At 45.5% G+C, this 21,750-nt stretch overlaps 1 protein-coding gene across 6 annotated transcripts in view; it reads right to left on the reverse strand.

Annotated features, from left to right (window-relative positions):
* Positions 1-20,711, reverse strand: part of LOC123993584 (protocadherin-1-like) — a 405,421-nt gene extending 384,710 nt beyond the window's left edge. For 3 of the 6 annotated variants that reach the window (XM_046295904.1, XM_046295907.1, XM_046295908.1), the window contains exons 1-3: positions 17,842-17,993; positions 8,723-9,551; positions 4,690-6,876 (exon numbers count right to left, since the gene is read on the reverse strand). In XM_046295904.1, the coding sequence (XP_046151860.1) occupies positions 4,690-6,876; positions 8,723-9,551; positions 17,842-17,960 (3,135 nt within the window). In that variant the 5' untranslated portion in view covers positions 17,961-17,993. Of the gene's footprint in view, positions 1-3,206; positions 6,877-8,722; positions 9,552-17,841; positions 17,994-20,091 lie in introns of those variants that run through there. The other 3 variants (XM_046295906.1, XM_046295905.1, XM_046295909.1) reach the window with 3 other exon arrangements.
* Positions 20,712-21,750: the final 1,039 nt, after the last annotated feature.

Raw genomic sequence — 21,750 nt, forward strand, 5'->3', positions numbered from 1 at the left:
GCTGGTCCAGGATCCCCTCTGATTGCAGATGAAAAACTAAAAGGCACAAAGAGCCGATGCACTTTTGCCACGGCGGGGCTAAAATGTATGTAATTTTCTCCCGTGAAATGCAGACAAAAGATGTTATCAGCCTGGGGGCTCACAAGGTGCGGAGCGCTGTGAGACTAATGATTCTCATCTCATCAGAGTGTCATGCCAAGTTAGAAGAGACCAGCGCAGAGGGGGAAAAAAACAGCCAACAATAAAAGACTCCATTACCGGGATTCTGCTTGAAATTAGGTGCTTTTTATTTTAATTAGCCCGACATTGTCGACGACAGCTCATGCATAATTCAAATATTGGTTGATTTTGTTATTCCTGAAACTTTTACGGTGGCCATTTTGCCCCTCACTTGATTATTTTCCTATCCATCTACACCTACAGGTCTGTTGTGTTGTTGTGTCTGTGTGAGTCATCGTCGATTGTCACCCAAAGTCTCATTGAGTTGAAGACTACCTAAAGATGGGCATTCTTTGAAGGTATTTATGAAAACGGGAGTGAAACATTGACTACCAATGGGGAGGCTGGTACTCAGGTCAGAGACAGATGGCAATAACAACTCTCTCTGGTCAACACACAAGGTCTTGTCATTTCATCTGCCATGGGCCTCATTTGCATAATTGACTCGCTTCTCAGAAGAATAGAGTGACACTCCACTTCTCGCCCGTGGCGCCCTGACCACTGCGGCAGAGGGGGAGAGATGGAGGGAGAGAGCGAGTGAGAGAAAGAGTGATTGAGAGTCGGGGAAAGTCAGAAACGACTGCCATGAAAGGCAGAGGTAGGTTAATGGACAACAGTGAATCGTGACAAAGGAGGCTGCTGAGGGGAGGACGGCTCATAATAATGGCTGGAACAGAGTGAATGGAATGACATCAAACCATGTGTTTGATATATTTGATACCGTTCCACTAATTCCACTCCAGCCATTACCACGAGTCCGTCCTTCCCAATTAAAGTGCTACCAACCTCCTGTGATCGGTGAGGGGAGGGGGGTAGAAATGGATGTAGGGATGGACAGAGAGAGGGCATTAATATTCCCTCATTCTCAGGCCCACTAGGTGGGAGGAAGATTTATTTCAGTATGAAGTCACGCCTGGTCTTCTCCATTGTTTTGGCACTTCAGACCCAATTTGAGGGAAACAATTGTTCTCATCTGAGGGGGGCTAAAGGAGAAATATTCCCTCTTTCTTCCATTGTTTCTCTCTGTGCCTTTACATTATGTCATTATGCTTTCGGAAACCATCACTGCCACACCCACTTCATCAATAACAAAGGAGGGAAAGGAGACAAGAGGCAACTGTCACCACAACTAGTAGTTGTCCGAATGCATCTCTGTAGCCATCCAACTCTGAAGAACAAGAACACCTATTTCATGTATCGGTCAGGCTATAAGCTATGTTGTTTCACCAAAACAGGAAACCAGCAGACACAAACAAACACAAAAAGCAACCCGGATGCATCACACAAGCGCACACACACTCACTCACTGATTTAAGGCTGCAGTATCCACATCTCTTTATTCTCTCTCAAAGGGCAGAGCACAGAGGGAACACTCAGACACACAAGGTACAGTATTCTGCTATTACAGTCCTACTGTGTAGTTAAGAGTGACGGAGAAGGGATGATTATCTCTGTGTGACAACTACAGGAGATGTAATGATGTGAGCTTTAGAGGACTGGGTATGAGGACACAGCACAGACCTAAGGCAGAGCTCTGTCTCGCTCAGAAAAAATGTATAGGCAAGACACTCATTTGACATTACAAAAACAGAGCAGTGATGACAGGCATGGTGATGGACGAGGTGCGATGTAAAACTGAACTGTCACCGGGTACCAGGCTGGTGATATACCCTCTTTTGACGACCCCCCCCCGCTCGCGCCTCCCCACCTGCGTCGCACAGCTCCGTGAGTCAGCGCACGCACACACACACAACGGTCATTCCGTTTCCATGGCGACTGCGCAAGCTGAGGGCAGAATCTACGGTGTTTAGGCAGCACTGATGCAAGAGGAATTTCAATGATGGGAGGATGGGTAAGACAGAGTGGAAATATAGGCTCTTTCCTCTAAAACACATTCCATACTGAAGGAAAACTTCATACTGGGTTAGAGTTGGGGAAGAGAGATTTCATTTGACTCAAAATCGAGAGCTTGGGAATGACTATAAGGTTATATCTGCAAAAAGATAATTCTGAGATAATTGGCTTTAAAGTTCTGAACCCTCATTAGTTTGAATGGGGCCAGCAGTTTTTATCTTGTATTCTTTTGAACTTAACATAAATTGGGGGTATTTAGAGTACTATAAATGTTATAGAACAAGCCTATAACAATAACTCCATTTCAACAAAAATGCAGATAGAACCTTATAGTCCCAAGTTCTCGAAATGTCAGGAGTTTAGTTTTTTTTAAACAGAAAGACAAAATTGTTTGCAACAAAAACGTTAATTGTAAATGGCAGATATAAGAGCGAAGTTAGCATTTAGAGTGAGGTCATGGCTTTCTAAATGTCCGCTCGATTGTTGTGTCTCTGAAACGTTCAAGTTAAAATGCTAACTGAGAGAGGGGAGTCATAATTCGTGCTATGTGGGGACTGGAGTGCGCATAAAGAACAAACATTGGTTCTTGTGGCGCTGTTAGTCCAACCCATGTAACCCATGGCTTAATGAAGCGTGTGAGCTGGAGGGAAAGTTCATGATTGTCAACAAAGAAAGATGATAATGAAAATGGAATACTGTACCTTAAGCATTCATTTCCCATTTGTAGTTTTAATCCCCAATCTTACTTTAGCTCAAGCCCAATGCCCATGGAATGCACAGAGAGTGTGATTTCACCATTTTAACAACGTTTTTATTGAAATAAAATTGGATTTAGTCGTAAAAAAAAACGTGAACAAGTTTTCTCCCAGGGTACAATATTTTTACAAACAAAGAAATGGATAAAACAAAAACAGAAGCAAAATGAAAATGTCTCGTCAAAATGGGGATAACTGCAGCTTTAAATACAGCTGAACACAAGCAACATGGAACACTGAACTGCAATGCCTCCTGGGTACTCTAGTGTAGCAAACATTATGACGCTCACTTGAAGCATGACAATAACAGTACTACATCCTGTATTCAAATGTGTGTGTGTGTGTGTGTGTGTGTGTGTGTGTGTGTGTGTGTGTGTGTGTGTGTGTGTGTGTGTGTGTGTGTGTGTGTGTGTGTGTGTGTGTGTGTGTGTGTGTGTGTGTGTGTGTGTGTGTGTGTGTGTGTGTGTGTGTGTGTGTGTGTGTGTGTGTGTGTGTGTAATTTGATTGTTAGGGAATTTTGCTGGTGAATGCAGGCATCGCTAACAAGGACAACTGAGTGGCTCAGTTACTCACAGAAAATGAATGTTCTCCATTTGAGTAGAAATCACACACAGGACATGTTTCAATCAGAACAAACACATGATGAGTAAAACAAAAAATACAACAACAGCAAACATAGTTTGTTATTCACATATGTACAACTTGCATATTACTACATCATATGATTGTCTCCAAATCATTTTAAAGAGGCCATACGAACAAAGCAATCTTGTTTTTTTGGTATACTCTCCAACAGATACTACTGCAAAACGCAATCAACCTCGGTCTCCTGTTCTTTCTTTTCAGAGCCTCTCGTTTCACAGTGGATGTGACATTATTCACAGTTTGCCGGGGCCTTAAGTCCATTACTCATAAAGGTGCCATACCACACTACTTATGAGCATGAATTTAACCACCCCACATATGTACGTTAAATAAAGCAAGGCACTCTCTGTGTACAGGCGAGCGGGGCTGGAATTACCTGCCATTAATCTGTGCAAACAATTGACTTAAGCCCCAGTAAATGTAGAGTCCTTTTTCAATGGCCTGACAGGATGTGCAGTGGCAGGCTTCACAATAACACAAGGTGTCTGAAAGGACCTTCCCTTGTCGTTAAGTGTGCTTTTCTTTTTTTCTATGTCTTCCTTGCTTCCCTTCCCCCTCTCCCTTCCTTCCCCTTCGCTATCTACCCTTTGGTGAAAGGTTTTAATTATTTGGAAGTGAAAACATAAAAAAAGTGCAGTTAGGCCAATATTGTACTATCCAGTGGTAGCCAACAGACAATAAAAATGTCTGAGGAATTCACCAGCACTTTGTCACACTCCAATGAACAAACTCAGTGTGAAAGGAAATAGAATCCTGCCATAAAGAGAGACTTTAAAACCAAATTATGAAAATATACGGAATGACTCTGTGTGGGGCAATGTAGGTGCCCAACCAAAGATATGTCTCCTGTAAAATAAACACAACACAAAAACATAAGCTCCTTCATTTAAAAAACATAAGCTCCTTCATTTAAACCCCCTCAAAAGGTTGAGATAAAATTAAATATTTCCTTCTTAGCGTGAAAGTGTAGTGAGTCCATTTTAAGGTGAGGAATTTTTTAAAATGACAAACATAAACATAACAAAAAATTAAAATGAGAGATGAAAAGGCAAGCCTGCCCTGATTTGGGAAAGGTAGTGGCGTGATCGCTGTGAGAGAATGAGTGATCAGTGCAGCTTTGGTAACAAATCTCTGTGATTCAGTCCCATCTCTACCAAACCTCATCGGTCCACATAATGTTCCTGTTGTACCCTGCTGTGGGGAAGTAGTCGCCTACCTGTTTGTTGCTGTATTTCGGCGGGTTTGCCTTGTAGCTGTAATCCGAATATTGATCGGAGCCTGTAGAGTTGTTGTCACCTGTGCCCACAAAGGTGTTGGTGGCGGGCAGGTCCTGAACGGCTTGGTGCTTCTTGGAGGCAGAGGGGGACTGGGGCTGCAGCTGAATGGAGGGCAGTGGGGAGTTGGAGCGGTAGTGTCTGCCCAGGTCGGGGCTGCCCGGGGGATAGTTGAGGGGCAGGTGGATCCGGGGACTGTCATTGACACTATCGTTTATGAGGTTGAAGTTGAGGCCCTTCTGGAGGCTGGCCTCTTCGTCCTCCTCCAGTGGCTTGGTGGGCTTGGGCACCTTGCCCTTCTTGCTCTTTTTGCCCTTGCCATTCTTGGGCCCTGCTTTGGGGGCATACAGGTCCTTGCTCTCCTTCTTGCCCGCCTGGTAGCCGCTCTTGGTATCCTTCTGCATGCGATGACGGATCACCACCACCACCACAATGACCAGGATGACTCCGGCGATGCCCGCTAGGCTGCCATACAGGATGTTGCTGCGCTGGGCCAGCGCATAGTTGGGGTCCCCGGCAATGTCTCTGTCCAGAGGAGTGTAGAGGCTGTGACCCACCAGAGACTCGATCAGGGTGATGTTGCCCATGGTCTCATTGACGAAGATGTGGACCAGGGCGGTGGTGTGGCGTGGTGGCTTGCCTTTGTCGCTCACCTTCACCACCAGACGGTGGAGCCCGTTGTGCTTGCGGGTGAACTCCTGGGCCAGGGTGATCTCCCCATTGTTGGACGAGATGTGAAACAGTCCGTAGGGGTTCCCGCCGGTAATGCTGAAGACCAGCTCGGCGTTGGGTCCCGTGTCGATGTCTTCGGCCTCCACCACTTCAACGCGTGTCTCGGGGGTCGTGAGAGGTGGGAGGTACTTATAGGAGGAGTTAGAGGGCTTGGTTACGTAGGGGGAGTTATCGTTCTCGTCCAAGACGTTGATGGTCACACCCACGTAGGACGACCTGGGAGGGTCACCGGCGTCCACAGCCCTGAGGCGGAAAGTGTATGTGCTCTCCTTCTCACGGTCAAAGGATATGCTGGAGAGGATAGTACCTGTGCCATTCTGGATGACAAACTTGCCATTGTCGGGCTCCACCGAGAGTCGCACCATGGCGTTCTCGCCCTTATCTGCGTCAATGACCGTCACCATGCCAACAGGGCTGAGCGGAGGCATGTTCTCCAAGACGGAGAAGCTGTAGCCGCTCAACATGAACTTGGGGTCGTTGTCGTTACGGTCCAGCACCTTGACCACCACCGTGGCCGTCCCCCTCAGGCTAGGCGAGCCCTTATCGGCTGCCGCCACGTGGAACTCGTACTGCTCCCTGTGCTCACGGTCCAGCGTATTCCTCACGTGCACCTCTCCCGTTTTGGGGTCGATCTCAAAGAGCCCCTTAGTGGTCGAGTCCATGATGATGCTGTAGGTCAGCTCTGCGTTGGACCCACTGTCCGCATCTGTGGCCACCACATCCAGGACCTTATCACCTGGCTGATTCTCCTCTGCAAAGTCCACCTCAAACAGGGTGGGGGAGAAGACAGGGGCATTGTCATTCATGTCGGTGACTTGCACCTTCAGGGAGTTTGTGCTGGACAGTGCAGGGTTACCGGAGTCCACCGCTACTATTTCAATCCTGTAGTCCTTGATGCGCTCATAGTCTAGCAGGGTCGTGGTCTGCAGGAAGTATTTCCTCTTGCGGTCGTTAGCTGACTCGCTGGCGGGCCGCAGCTGGAAGGGGACGTCCCCGGCCACCACACAGGTGACCACAGCATTCTCCCCTTCATCACGATCCGACACCTGCACCAGGGCTACAGGCGTGCCGATGGGCATGTCCTCTGAGATGTTGGCCACACCGTCGTGGTGGGTGACCAGGCCGATGCCACGGATCTCGATGGCGGGTGCGTTATCGTTCTGGTCCTTGACGTTGATGGTCACCAGGACTTTGGAGCTCTTGGAGTTGGGGCCGCGATCCTTGGCCACCACGAAGAACTTGAGGAAGCTCTCCTCCTCTCGGTCCACCAGCCCCTTGACGTAGATGATCCCTGTGGAGCGGTCAATGCGTAGCAACCTCTGGACGGCATCGGAGGCCTGGTGCAGGCTATAGTCGATCTCCCCGTTGGTACCCATGTCAGCGTCGTTGGCTTTCACCTGGACACGCGCACACACACAAACACATAAAAGATTAGCCTTTAGCTTCTGCAACCTACCGTTTACAAAACCACGAAACAATTGTATTCCCCGTAATTTATGTAAATGCCTCTAAATTCACTCCTAGATTGTATCAACGCCTTGATTCTCCTCATAGCTAAAGTTCATGCTCTGTCTCATGCATAATGGACTATCAAAACTAAGCATGCGCAGCCCCACATAAACATCTAGCGATTGTCACATGGGTCATTGGCAGTTAATGGGGAAATGACTGAGAGTGTTAATGTTCCTCCCATTATCAAAAGGCCATTGTTCCTACAGGGGTCAATAGGAGGAGATAGAGTGACAGAGATTGGTGGCAACGGATTGACTTGGCCCTGCCTCTGTACTCCTTGCCAAAACAAGAAACTTCCCATAAGCTTCTGAGAACAGCCTTCCATTAATACATTAGGAAACAAGCCATCTCCGTAATCTACACATGGGGGAATATCAACTCAGTGTGTTTGGCTATAAGGATCCTAATATATTTTATTGAATTATAGGCCCATGATTACACAGTATAAATAGAGGTGTCTGTGAGTAGATCTGGTGTAAATGGAGCGAGGTATCATTTAGAATGAAGGTAAACTGTCGGACCCAACCTTACAGTGTCACTCTGACACCTTACCACCTGACACACCAAAATCCATTTCAGTCATCTTTCTAACATTACTCATCCTTAAACACACCTTGCAAAACACTGTATCACTTACCCCATATGATAGTCAAATGGAATGCCCCAGCACTCCCATTACCGAGCCATGCATGACTTAATGTGACTCAGACATCAGATTATCCATGGGGTTTATTGGTATTAATGCTCTATGTGACTCATTCCATTTCATCCTCCACAGAAACCCCAGAATGCATTTCACTTAACAGGCATTTGGAGAGAATTCCTTTGAGAAAGCAGAAATGCTTGATTGACACGTCTGACCTGTTTAAGTCGTCAAATTAGACTATTTTTCTACCCTTGCCGTTCATTTGCCACTGCTCCCTTAGCAAGATCATGAAGGGAGAAAACACTATTTGAAAACATCTTGAATGCATGGACTAACTGTTGACTGAGAGATTAACAGTATTTATACACATTTTATGCCTGGACACTTCGTCTCAAATTGCTCCTGGAACCCGGCCAACTGTAGGGCTCGCCTTATCGGCTGTGTCGCACTGCAATCCAATATGCCATTCTCAGAACCTGTCAATAATTCACTAGTGTTTTGTAAAACCGGTGGTTAAAGTGACAGTGGAAAGAGGAAGAAAAATCCATTTGCTGAGGAGAATATGATTTGGTTCCATCGTTTCCTAAACCTTAACCCTGTTATTTTGTATCGGTGCCCAGGCCCCATGGGAAATAGGGGGCCTAATGTAATGAGGGTGCTTGTCAAGTGGAGTTTGAGGGCTCTTTGGATTGTAGTGTTAGCTAGTTCACCAGTTCCTCTCACCGTCTCTTCACCAGATATAAATTGAGAAGTATAAATATGGTGTGGGGAGTTGAATAGCTGAACCACAAAGTCTGAATTTAAAGATTCACTTAGTTACTCTAAGTGAATCTACTTCATTGCGCTTTTGACCGAAACAAATGGCCCCACAGCATGAAACAGCAGTTATTTTCATGTGTGAAATGCTCTGAGAGAGGGAGAGAGATATCAACTTTGTGACTGAGTCTATGAGTGTATCTCTATCTAACTCTGGAAAAAAGTGCCTGCTAAACGACTAAAATGTTTTTAAAAAATCTTCAAAGAAATGTAAAGTATATAGAATCTCTGTATGTAATGTACTGTAGGTATCTCTGTGTGTTTAGTACCTGCAAGACTGAGTGTCCCACAGGGCTGTTCTCAGCCAGCTCAGCCTCATAGTGGCTCCTCTCAAACTTGGGTGCGTTGTCGTTCTGGTCGGTGACGGTCACCCTCAGCAGGGCGCTGCTGGCTCGTGGTGGTGTGCCCCCGTCCACCACACGGATGTTGAGATCGTACGAGTCTTTCTGCTCGCGGTCCAGGTTGCCCATGACGATGAGCTGCGGCTGCTTCTCGTCTGTGTCCTCGGCCACCTGCAGGCTGAAGAGCTGGTCGGCGTCAGGCCCGGCGCTGAGCGAGTACTCGGCCACGCCATTGTGGCCCGAGTCCTTGTCGCTGGCCATGGGGATGGAGAAGAGCGCCCCGATGTGTGTGTTCTCTGGGATGGACAGCATGAGGATGGGCGAGGTGAACTGGGGTGTGTTGTCATTGACGTCCTGCACCTCGATGCGGCCCTCGATCAGCCGCGGCCCCTGGCCCTGCTTCAGGTCCGTGATGGACACCTCGAACTCCAGGAAGCACTTGTCGCCCTCGAACAGGTTGCGGCAGTCCCGCAGTGTCTCACGGTCGATGGGGACCTCTGTGGTGTAAATGTCTCCCGTCTTGCCGTCCACGCGCAGGTAAGGGGTGCCCACCTCCAGCTTGTACAGGTGGCCTGAGTCGGGCAGGCCCTCGTCCGATGCCAGGCTGCCGATCAACGTGTTGGGCGGCTGCTCCTCGAGCATCCGGTAGAGAATGTCAGTGGGATCGGCAGCACAGCAAACCAGAAGCATGGCCACCAGCCCCAGCGTGGCATCCCACCTCAGCACCATCACTCCCCTTGGCTGGAAACGCATCGGTCTGCAAGAAAGGAAATGACAAAGACAAAACAAACATGATTAGAAATGGCCTCACTCGTCTTCAAAAAAGGGCCGGACAACTTTTAAAGACACTCGGGTAACTTCGGGATTTATGACAGGTCTCGTTTGGATTTATTGCAATCTTTTTTACACAAGACACTTAATGTGTCTGAAACAATTACTTGAGTGAGATGTCTGTTTCGCGAGAGTTCGAGCCATGTCCAATCCATAAAACGGACTCAACCTTGTATCTCTGCCAGGTACTTCAATGACATATGCAGCAGTAGACTAAGGGGACGGAAAATGATTCCACTGCCACTGTTGCCTACCTCCTCCTGCTAATTCTGAACATTGACAACATTAGGTGTCCTTCAGCTATTCCAAGGCTACCAGACATTGCGTACAGCTCACTAATTTGGACTTTGAAACAGAATATGCCACTAAAAGGCAGCAACTAGGAAAACCATATGTGGGGGCAAATCCCAGGGGTTTTGTTTTTCAGCGCCGATGATATCACAACGAAAAGCAACCCAATCAAGTCCTAATTGAACACACGGTAATTTACACACAAAGCAACTCTCCTTTTGATTCTTAACCTCTTTCCTCCTTTATGAATTATCTCTCTGTTTCAGCACATTGCTTTGATCCCCATTTCCCCACTTCCCTGTTCTCCCCTGGCTCTAATTCACTTCACTGTATATGTTCTCTGCGTGTGGAGAGTCTCATGCTCGCTGCAACCGGGGAAAGGAGACAGGTCTGCGGGGGTTAATCTGTGGAGTTTTCCACATCCTTGTTTTTGAAAGGATGCCTTCTAATCATCCCCCCAATCCCCATCCTTCTCCTCAGATGATCTGTAGGGTCTAGCATGCTGAATAAAGAAAGGAAAAATCATTTGCCTTCTCTTCCTCCTCATCTTCCTCATCCTCCTCTTTGTATATATAGGTTCCTGTGTGTGTGTGTGTGTGTGTGTGTGTGTGTGTGTGTGTGTGTGTGTGTGTGTGTGTGTGTGTGTGTGTGTGTGTGTGTGTGTGTGTGTGTGTGTGTGTGTGTGTGTGTGTGTGTGTGTGTGTGTGTGTGTGTGTGTGTGTGTACGTACACCGTTGAGAAGATAAGAGAGGAGGAAAATAAACCTTCATTTCCTGGAAGTCTGGTCCCCTGGAGTATAAGGGGCTCTTTAATGAGGCAAAATAATAAGAGAGAGAAAGAGAGAGCGAGAGAGACAGAGAGACATGGAGTGGGACAGAGAGAGAGAAAGAGAGAGCGAGAGAGACAGAGAGACATGGAGTGGGACAGAGAGAGAGAAAGAGAGAGCGAGAGAGACAGAGAGACATGGAGTGGGACAGAGAGAGCGAGAGAGACAGAGAGACATGGAGTGGGACAGAGAGAGGGAGAGAGACAGAGAGACATGGAGTGGGACAGAGAGAGCAGAGAGAGACAGAGAGACATGGAGTGGGACAGAGAGAGAAAGAGAGATAAACACACTCATATCAGGAGGGAGCAGTTGTTTGTTCCGTGTGACGCTCATTGAGATGAGAAATATTACACACCATGCCTAAACATATATGTGCACACACACACACTTTTTCTCACACGCGCACGAGCATGCACACACCCACACACACACACACACAATAAATGACATATGGGCTTCTCTAGCATATACCAACAGAACACTCCTCATACCCAGGCAGGAGAGATGTACTAATGAGGCTGCTGAGGAACAGGGGCTCCACTCTATGATTGAGGGTGAGCAAGTGGGAGAGAGACTCATTTCTGTAGTCTAATTCTGGGTCCGCAAATGACAGCTCCTCTTTTCCCCTGATGACACTCACACAGGCAGAATTATAAAGTGTGTGTTCAGTTTGTGTGTGTGTTTGTGTGTGTGTTAGAGTGTGGAGGGCTTTTCAGAGGTGCAAAATACCTCCCCCCTGGCCTCAGGCTTACCTCTCCACCTCTCAGCAGGTCAGGTATTTCACAACTCTGAAGAGGCCAGGGAGAACAGGCTGCATTGAATTCATTCTGTACCGCTGGTGGGGGAAAAAAACTGAGGTCCACTAAAAACCCATCCAACCTACTGACCTCATCGTGGAACTGCTTAGTGAAAACCTAGAGAGGCCATAGCTGGTGACAGAGATCAAACTGGAAAGATCATTTATCATCACGCCACTGTAACAGAGGTGTGTACATACCCATGTCACAGATATTAAATACCATATTACGCAATACGAGAAGTGTGTGAGGATCTGTGTGTATTGTTGTGTGCTGTTAGATGTAATTGCACTGTTGGAGCTTAGAAACACAAGCATTTCGCTTCCCCCGCAATGACATCTGCTAAATATGTGTATGTGACCAATAACATTTGCTAAATATGTGTATGTGACCTATAACATTTGCTAAATATGTGTTTGTGACCAATAACATATGCTAAATATGTGTTTGTGACCAATAACATATGCTAAATATGTGTATGTGACCAATAACATTTGCTAAATATGTGTATGTGACCAATAACATTTGCTAAATATGTGTTTGTGACCAATAACATATGCTAAATATGTGTATGTGACCAATAGCATATGCTAAATATGTGTATGTGACCAATAGCATATGCTAAATATGTGTATGTGACCAATAGCATATGCTAAATATGTGTATGTGACCAATAGCATATGCTAAATATGTGTATGTGACCAATAACATATGCTAAATATGTGTATGTGACCAATAACATATGCTAAATATGTGTATGTGACCAATAACATATGCTAAATATGTGTATGTGACCAATAAAGTTTGATTTGACTGGTTTCATTATGATGTATGGTGCTCAGGGGCAGTGAGAGACTCGCATTGAGTCCCAAATGGCACTCTATTCCTTATATAGTGGCATGGGAACTGGTGGTTACTGGTCAAAAGAAGTGTACTACATAGGGAATATGGTGCCATTTGGAATGCAGACTCTGTGCTACTGGCCGGGGGGCCTTGGAGACAGTCTGGAGTAGCCGTGCTCCAGCCACAGGAAGATCCCCACTTGTTCTTCACATCCCGTGTCAGAGGAAGGCCCTAAAAATGATCAAAGACTCCAGCCACCCTAGTCATAGACTGTTCTCTCTGCTACCGCACGGCAAGCGGTACCGGAGCACCAAGTCTAGGTCCAAAAGGCTTCTAAACAGCTTCTACCCCCAAGCCATAATCAAATGGCTACCCAGACTATTTACATTGACTCCCCCCTTTTTACTCTTCTGCTACTCTCTGTTAATGTTCTATGCATAGTCACTTACCACTTACCACTACCTACATGTACATATTACCTCAATTAACTCAACTAACCGGTGCCCCCGCACATTGACTCTGTACTGGTACCCCCTGTATAAAGCCTCGCTACTGTTATTTTATTATTTCTACTGTTAATTATTTGTTTTTCTATTTTTGTCTTGTTTTGATGTTTTGTTTACTTTAGTTTATTTAGTAAAATACATTCTTAACACTTATTTTTTATTAAAAAAAATTGTTGGTTAAAGGGCTTGTAAGTAAGCATTTCACTGTAAGGTCTACCTGTTGTATTTGACACATGTGATAACCAAAATTAATCTCACTGGAACAGTCTCACTCAACTGTGAATGTGTGTCATGGAGTGAGAGTGCATGTTTGTATGTGAACGGCAGCAGAGTCAGGGAGCTGTTGAGGCTCGAGCACAGAGGTGAAGAGCAGAGCAACATCGCTAGTGTGTGTTCTGAGAGAGAGAGAGAGAGAGAGAGAGAGAGAGAGAGAGAGAGAGAGAGAGAGAGAGAGAGAGAGAGAGAGAGAGAGAGAGAGAGAGAGAGAGAGAGAGAGAGAGAGAGAGAGAGAGAGAGAGAGAGACAGACAGACAGACAGACAGACAGACAGACAGACAGACAGACAGACAGACAGACAGACAGACAGACAGACAGACAGACAGACAGACAGACAGACAGACAGACAGACAGACAGACAGACAGACAGACAGACAGACAGACAGACAGACAGACAGACAGACAGACAGACAGACAGACAGACAGACAGACAGACAGACAGACAGACAGACAGACAGACAGACAGACAGACAGAGACATGTGTGTGCGTGTGTGAGTGACTGGTCGAACTGAGTGGCCTGGCAAAGAGGTTGACATTGAGATGGAAATTAAACACCCTGGTGGCTCTGAGTGGCAGGGCCCCTTAACGACTCCCAACGTTTACAAAACAGTCCAGACTTAAGAAAGTCACATCTACATCTGGCACCTGGCATTGCCTTAACCCACCTCCCCTTTACCCCTTAACTCCTACCCCTTTCAGCCTTCCTGGAAAGGGGAGTGAGGGGACACTCCGACCAGTGTCCAGACAAGCAACGGCAGACAATAGAGGATATATTTGAATGACAATGGGCCATCAACACAGCTTTCTTCAGTGCCTTATCTGTCAACATCAGCAGTCCAGGATTTAGGGGACAAGGGGTCCGATTTATGGCGACAACGCTTTTCGGCTACTAAATCAACAGGGGCCAGCCCTCCCGACCTTCCTCATCGGCAGTGCTGGAGAGATGTGTGTGAGCGACGTGAGAATTCGAAAGAGAACAACGCGAGCGAGAGCACTCTGCTGTCGTAGAATACCTTGGAAACGAGTAGCTTCCTTGTTCCCTCTCACCACACCCACTTGATTCTGTCAACTTTAAATGGTATACCAATAGATGTCAGAATAAAAAGGCATTGACTTGTAAACTGTGTATTGTACTGCGTGAGACAGGCTGTTTTCTTTATGCTCCACAACCATTACTGCTTTCATATTTCTCTGTCTGTTCCTGCCACCCACACTTGCCCTACACCTGTGATGCTGTGTCCTCTGCTAGAATACTTGCTGCACGCTAAATCCTGCTCACAAAGACCCATTACAAATCCCCTCATTGTACATCTCTCTCTCTCTCTCTCTCTCCATACACTCTTCCTCCCTCCCTTCTTTGCTACCCCTCTCTGGCTCTCTCGTTCACATTCTCGCTCATGTACTCCCTCTCTCTCTGTATCTCCAACTCCATCCCTCCTTCAGTTTCCTTCGCTCTCCTCCCTCCCTCCTCTCATCTTTCCCTCTCCCTCTTTTCTCTGGGTGAGCATTGTGCTTCCACACTGAGAGAGGTTAACAGATTTAACAGGCTAATTGCTATTCTGAGGCCTCCCCGCTGACACGGCGCACAACCGTTGTATTAAGGTTTTAACTCAAACCCGTGTCTAGGAATTCATCATCCTAACCCCCCTGCAACCTTCCTTCAACCAGCCAGCTAGCTACCAGACCTGGATTCAAATACCATTTCAAATCATTTCAAATAGACCTACTTTACATGCCTGACTGAGCTTGTTTGGCTTAATGGACCAACAGAATAGTTAACCCCCTTACATCTAAAACTCTAGAGCAAACGCCAAAGTATTTGAAAGATTTCAAATAGTATTTGAACCCAGGTCTGCTAACTACACTATGGTATACTCCACAACAAGCCAAAGCAACACTAGGCTTTGTCAACTACAGTCAAGCCTTAATAAAGCGACACAAAAGCAGTTGTGTAAGAAACAGCGATACACGCACCGCAGGCCGACCAGTTTGCTGAGTCCTTTACCATGGCGATGCCGCTGCATCACGGTACCAAGAAACGGTATACACACTTCACTAAAGCCCGCATTGGAATGTGCGTAAGGCTGAACAATTCAAGAATCTAATTACACAGCGGCATTTTATGGAGGTTAAGAAGTGTCATAGTTCCAGACATGCTGGAGGAATGATTGACTCTATGAGAGAGCACTGGACGATGGCATCTGCCCCTCCCTGGTTAATGTGTAACCTCACACTACAGGGCCTGTTACTGCACTATACAAGACTTGCCTACCAACTCCTCGTAAGATCTCAAGGCAAACAAAAGGTTAGCCTGTTTGTTTTAGAACTTGTTGTGCTACTGCTGAGTTTTGGAGTACGACAGCAACTGTTATTACCTAGTTACCAACGACAACATAAGTAGAGGACCCCCCCCCCCACCAACACACACACAGCCCATAAACACACGGCTCTTCCAGACAATCCAGCACATTCTTTACCATCTTATGTATTCGTGAGTTTTCCCATCATGTATAAACCACATAGTACCAATCACACAGAGCATGACTCTTTGCATGTTTTAGTCACTGGCTTTTCAACTGTTCATGTTTGAAGGGATCTATTGCATAAGCACTTTGGACATCTAAATCTATCACAGACACACATATTATTTGGCTCCATTGTCAGAATTGAGGGGGCACATTGAACAGCCTCCTGCTACTGCTCTCTATCGCCACAATACAAGAAACTGGCCTGGAGTGCCTATGGATGGAGGAGGGTGGGAGGGCGGGTTAAGGTGTAGAGGGGTTGGTGAGCAAGTCCTATAGCCAGTCAGAACCCAACCTTGGATGGCCCATCCAGCCGGGTCATTGTCCAGCACAATCGCCCCCCATTCTCTTCCCCGCTCTGGAGACTGCTGGACGGGGGCTTCTCACCATGCTATATGGGTGGTCCCTTACCCAAGGGATTACTTTAACAATTTCATTCAACCCAATTGTTTGGCCCAGATCACTCTCTCCCCTCTATTGGGAAGCAGGCAAACTGTTGCTGGTTGCCTGTCTGCCAGCCTGTGTGCCAGACTATGCCGGTCAAAGAGGCAGACCATAGGGTGATAGCACCACCGAGCCACGGCTGGCTGCTTAGTGAGAATGGAGACTAAAGTACTCCACTACACCACCCACTGGTGCTGGCTGGCAGAGATATGGCGTGCTAGGATGATGTACAGCGAGACACAACATGCTGGGACTATCTGTGGGGCTGCTGGTGGGAACGCACTACAAAAAAATATCAGGAACAAGGTAACGGAAGTGTTGATCAGACACTGTCTTCTGTGCTGTGGCAGAGACACTGTATTGGGCTGGAAGAGTCTCGTCTCGGTGAGCAGGACACTGAATCCTCTCTGTCTACCTCTAGTCTAGCCTAGGAGATAAACTGCAGTGAGAATGATTGTGGTCGAACCGCTCCAACTAACTGTTCTTTGCCAATGCACTAGCTAGCACCATCTCCGGAGAGAAAACGAGGTGTTCTCTAGCCCCGGTCAATGATATACAAATACCACAGCTACGGCAAAATGTGTTTGATCTCCATCATTCGGCTGCTTCCTTGGATCATACCGAGGTGCACAACATCTAGACTCTCAACCAGACAGAGCGGTCACTCCCCTCTCCATATCGTCTGACACCATGCCAACTTGTCTTCAATTGAGCACAACACGCCGTATAAACACACAGGGATTATCCCACAGATGGCAGATGGAAATACTCTCTACTTATATATTACAAGATAAGACCTAGGAAGATATCAGACGTCATGGCGTGAGCTCCTTGAAAACATATGTATTTACAGTTGCTGGAGTCAAAATGAATGCAATGGTTATATCCGTATGTAACCTACATGGTCTAATTCTGGCCAATTACCATGTAGAAAAACAGCCTCGTGTTTCCTGGCTGCGGTGGCAACACACCTATTTGGAAGTCTCTTTCCCTAAATTGGAATAGGATTTAATGAACCCAAAACATGCTGTGGAAATGCATCATTTCAAGCATAGACAATTATCCACACCCATTCTCACGAGGTCTATGGTAGACGGCTAAGACCTTTAATAAAAATAAAAAATAAATGCCATTTCAACTTTTCAGAATTTTAATGAAGGCGTCTGTGAGCCTGTTGACTCAAATCATTAATTTAACATACACATGTGCATAGCCTACACAACAAGTCCGATTTATTTTTCGAGTTTATCTCGACATTCCCTGCTCATTCGCCGCATTGCACAATTGAAATCTGACCATGACGCGGATTTGGAGGAGAATGAATTGGAAAGACAAGCTACTTCATAAAATCAAATCAAATGTTGTTGGTCACATACACATATTTTGCAGATGTTATTACGTGTGTAGCGTTTGTGTTCCTAGCTCCAATAGTGCAGTAATACCTAACAATTCACAACAATACACACACGTGTAAAGGTAAAATAATGGAATTAAGAAATATATCAATGAAACAACAGACACAGGAAGCCTTTTCGCTTATGGAAAACGGTCACATGTAAACTAGCCTATCTCTAGTAGGCTGACAATTCTTCAAGGCCGATAGGCTACAGTACACAGCTGAATCATTTAGTAGGCTACTGTCAAATGATAAGCACAAACGACTAAAGCCGACTCTTTTAAAATACCAAACTTAATGAAAACACTCACGATTCAATGAGGCAAGGTTGTGCTGATCTTAACATACGCAGTAAAACACACCGAATAAACGAGGAGCTTGAAACGAGCCGCAGAATCCCCTCCGCGCGTGACATTAAAGTATCCGCCATTGTGTAGATAATTAACCTCAGTGCATAACTCAAACTGCATGGAACCTGACTGTAACCAATCACTCCACTGACCTGCGTTACTCTGTTGCTTGTGAGTATGTAAATTGAACGGAGTAGTCCACAATCGTGTGCTTGACCAATCTACAGTAGGCCTAGGCCTCTACCCGTTTAAAATAAAGCAACACATTTTGTCCACGTTTTTTTTTTTACACATTTTCTGGTAGGCTATGTAAGCAACGTAAAATAGAAACGTTTTGTCAGCATCAATTCGATTTTAATTGCATGAACCCCGTATGTACATGAATAAGACGAGTGGAGGCGCTTGGCATTTTACCAGAGGGGAAGGAATCGTGGTGCTTTTGACTGAAGCTCCTTAATAAACCCAAAACCTTCCTCCCCCTAACGCTTGCTTCATCAGTCACTAGCCTACGCCGGACTACAGTTTACAGGATTGTGTAAATTGTCGTTGGCTAGGCCTACTACAGAGCAGTTTTTGTCGGTGATGGCCTACGTTTAGAGTTTAGACTATTTATTTGAAGGGCTTAAATGGATAGCAGCAGCCTGTTGCCAATTGGGAAGGACTCTGCAATAGCCAAATTACCTGCGGCGGGGAGGGTCATCAAGTTCATGAACGCTTATCGGGAAAACACTATTCAAGATTTGTATATATTTTTTTATTACATATGAAAATTAAGAAAAATAGATATAGACCAGTATTATTATGTGGCGAGGAGATGAGGTAATTGCATGCATTAATAGAATGGTGTGTCTTTGCGCCCTCAATCTCCCTATATAACACTTTATGAAAAGCATTCTAAGAGATAGGCGAGTCAGAGGTGCGAGTTTCATCTTTATGGTTTCGTGTGTACCGCATCATCACCATCCTGCCTAGCAGGTTAGACGCCTCCGTGGAAGGAGACAGCTTGGAACGGGAGAAGCCAGAAAGACCGGATTTCGCAGTAATGTCACAGCCAAGTGAGGCTGTCATGAAAAGGCTACGGCTGCCGCTTCAGAGAGCTGTCCATCATTGATCCTACTTTTAAAAATAGCTGATATAGTTCAGATGTTGCCATTTAGTTATAACTATAACATATTGACCGTCGATAAAAACTCATAGGCTAAAATAAGAGGGAATATTACTTTAAAAGGTACTGTACAATAAGGCATTTGCAAAGACTCAGCTACAGGTGATACAAGCGCGTCTAATAGGGGGCTGTATTGGAAGGGCGTATTGGCTGTTGACTGTTTTATAAATTACATTAGGTGACTATTTTAAAAAACTTACTTATTCGGCAATTCGTGGCGAATTTACAATCAACCTACTTTAGCCTATAGGCATATTGCTGGGTATTCTGTCCTGATATATTGTAATGGTAATAGCCTATTGATTAGGCTATTTATGACCTTACTATTAGCCTATTACATTCAACTCATATGCCTATTTGGCTCGGTTGGGCTGAGGTATACACACACAAAAAAATACATAATTAGGAAAATAATACATATTTGATTAAAATATTCCTCACTGGAAGTCCTTATAAAAATCGGTTTTCGTGAACCCGGAGAGAGATATTTCGTTGGGAGCTTTAGCTAATTTATGGCGTATATGGAAAGGACATTTTGAGGGTGGACGGGGTAAGCGCACCGCTCATAGAGAAATCCACACCAGTAGGCTAGTGTAGTGGAAAACATCTAACATCGGTAGTCATCAGTGGAAAGATCGTGCGGGGAATATCAACCGCCGACACACAAGTCCACGGTCGGAAAGCAAACAACAAGTGTTCAACCTCGGAATGAAACGGACCGAAATCCCCATACGTTTGTGGAACATTTAGTTCTACCTATCCCCCAGTCGGCATTACAATGCTACATTTCCCAAAGAAATGGAAAATACACAATATCCGACCTGCATATGATGTAATAATGTATTGAGCGTAATGGATCGCATAGCCTACCCAAGGGACTGGTAGGTTATGAAAGGCACAATATTGAACTATCAAAATCAGGAAATTGTAATATTCGAGGTTATTTTGTTTGCTCCACTCGTATGTGAATCATAATATGTGCGTGTTTACGGTCAATAAAGCCATCATATGAGCGCTGAGTCGTGACAGTGAAGTTCATAGCCTACCTTGGATGGATGAGAACTCCTCAGTAGCCTATCCCAGTTCTGAGCGCTTCAGCCGGGCTAGAAGCTTCGATCCCTCTCCTCTCCTGAACGAAGCCACTTCAGCCCTCAATATCTCCCCACAAGTAGGAATCCACAATACATGAACAACGCACTCCCCGTGATAAAACACCCCAACAACAAACAATCCACTTGATCAGCCGACGACGGTTAGCCTATTCCTTCAAATCCAATGACGGTCCCCCTGATATCAAATCGAGTGCGTTAATTGCCGGCAGAAAACAACTTGGTGACCTGAAGCGCTGCACATCAGATTGTTGTCCCCTCCTCGGATACGGAAACAACCATATATAGTACGTCTCCGGACCAGTTTTATAGCAGCATCCTGTGCTTAGTTTGGAACATTCTCACCAGCTGCTAAGCTAATCCTCAATATGTTCCCGTAGCAGAGGGTTCCAGAGTAAAAAAACAAAAAACAATATACTATATGTCCATTAGTTGCCAGCGTTTTGGTCCTCTGTCAGTCACCCTCTGTACAGCTACACAACTATGGGCTGCCTCGGGATCGTTCGCTCCACCGCTCACCGCGCGACTGCACGTTGTGTGTGTGAGAGTGAAGTGATTTCAAAATGATTGCTCTCTCTCTCTCTCTCTCTCTCTCTCTCTCTCTCTCTCTCTCTCTCTCTCTCTCTCTCTCTCTCCCTCTCCCTCTCTCTCTCTCTCTCTCTCTCTCTCTCTCTCTCTCTCTCTCTCTCTCTCTCTCTCTCTCTCTCTCTCTCTCTCTCTCTCTCTCTCTCTCTCTCTCTCTCTCTCTCTCTCTCTCTCTCTCTCTCTCTCTCTCTCTCTCTCTCTCTCTCTCTCTCTCTCTCTCTCTCTCTCTCTCTCTCTCCCTCTCCCTCTCCCTCTCTCTCTCTCTCTCTCTCTCTCTCTCTCTCTCTCTCTCTCTCTCTCTCTCTCTCTCTCTCTCTCTCACACACACACACACATACATACACAAACAGCAAAAAAGGTGGAGCGAAGCAAGTTCCATTTATGTAGATTTCCTAACATTCTTTTTCTCACATAAGCCTACATTTTAGAAATCTCTCAATCACTGTTTGATATATATATATATATATATATATATATATATATATATATATATATATATATATATATATATATATATATATGTATATATACATAGAGAGATCATAATAATAATATAATAATACACTATATATAGAGAGATAGAGAGAGATACAGAGAGAGAGAGAGAGAGAGAGAGAGAGTGAGAGAGAGAGGGAGATATTGATCAGCTCATTGATCCGCTCATTGGTTCTATCATTCTGGATATTCCTCCTTCATCTCGGTCCATGATGAACTCTTTTGACAGATGGCTTTAGGTTATGTTATGTGTGGATCACATATTTTAGCATTGACACTGTTTCTATCATTCGTTTAAGGCTGTGGAACAATAACGTGAAATTATCGTAATGCTTTGTACATTATTACAATGCAAATAGCATACACTTCGTGACTTCCTTTTATACCGTAACGTTTTTGAATATTTTTGGCAAATCGTCCTCAACATCATTATAGGCAATAGTCATGTCAACTAGATCCAAGCAAGCACATAGCCTACGTGCTTGGGCTATATCCTTTTGCTTATTTGATCGTACC

This window comes from Oncorhynchus gorbuscha, linkage group LG13 (genome assembly GCF_021184085.1).
Source record: "Oncorhynchus gorbuscha isolate QuinsamMale2020 ecotype Even-year linkage group LG13, OgorEven_v1.0, whole genome shotgun sequence".
NCBI lineage: Eukaryota > Metazoa > Chordata > Actinopteri > Salmoniformes > Salmonidae > Oncorhynchus > Oncorhynchus gorbuscha.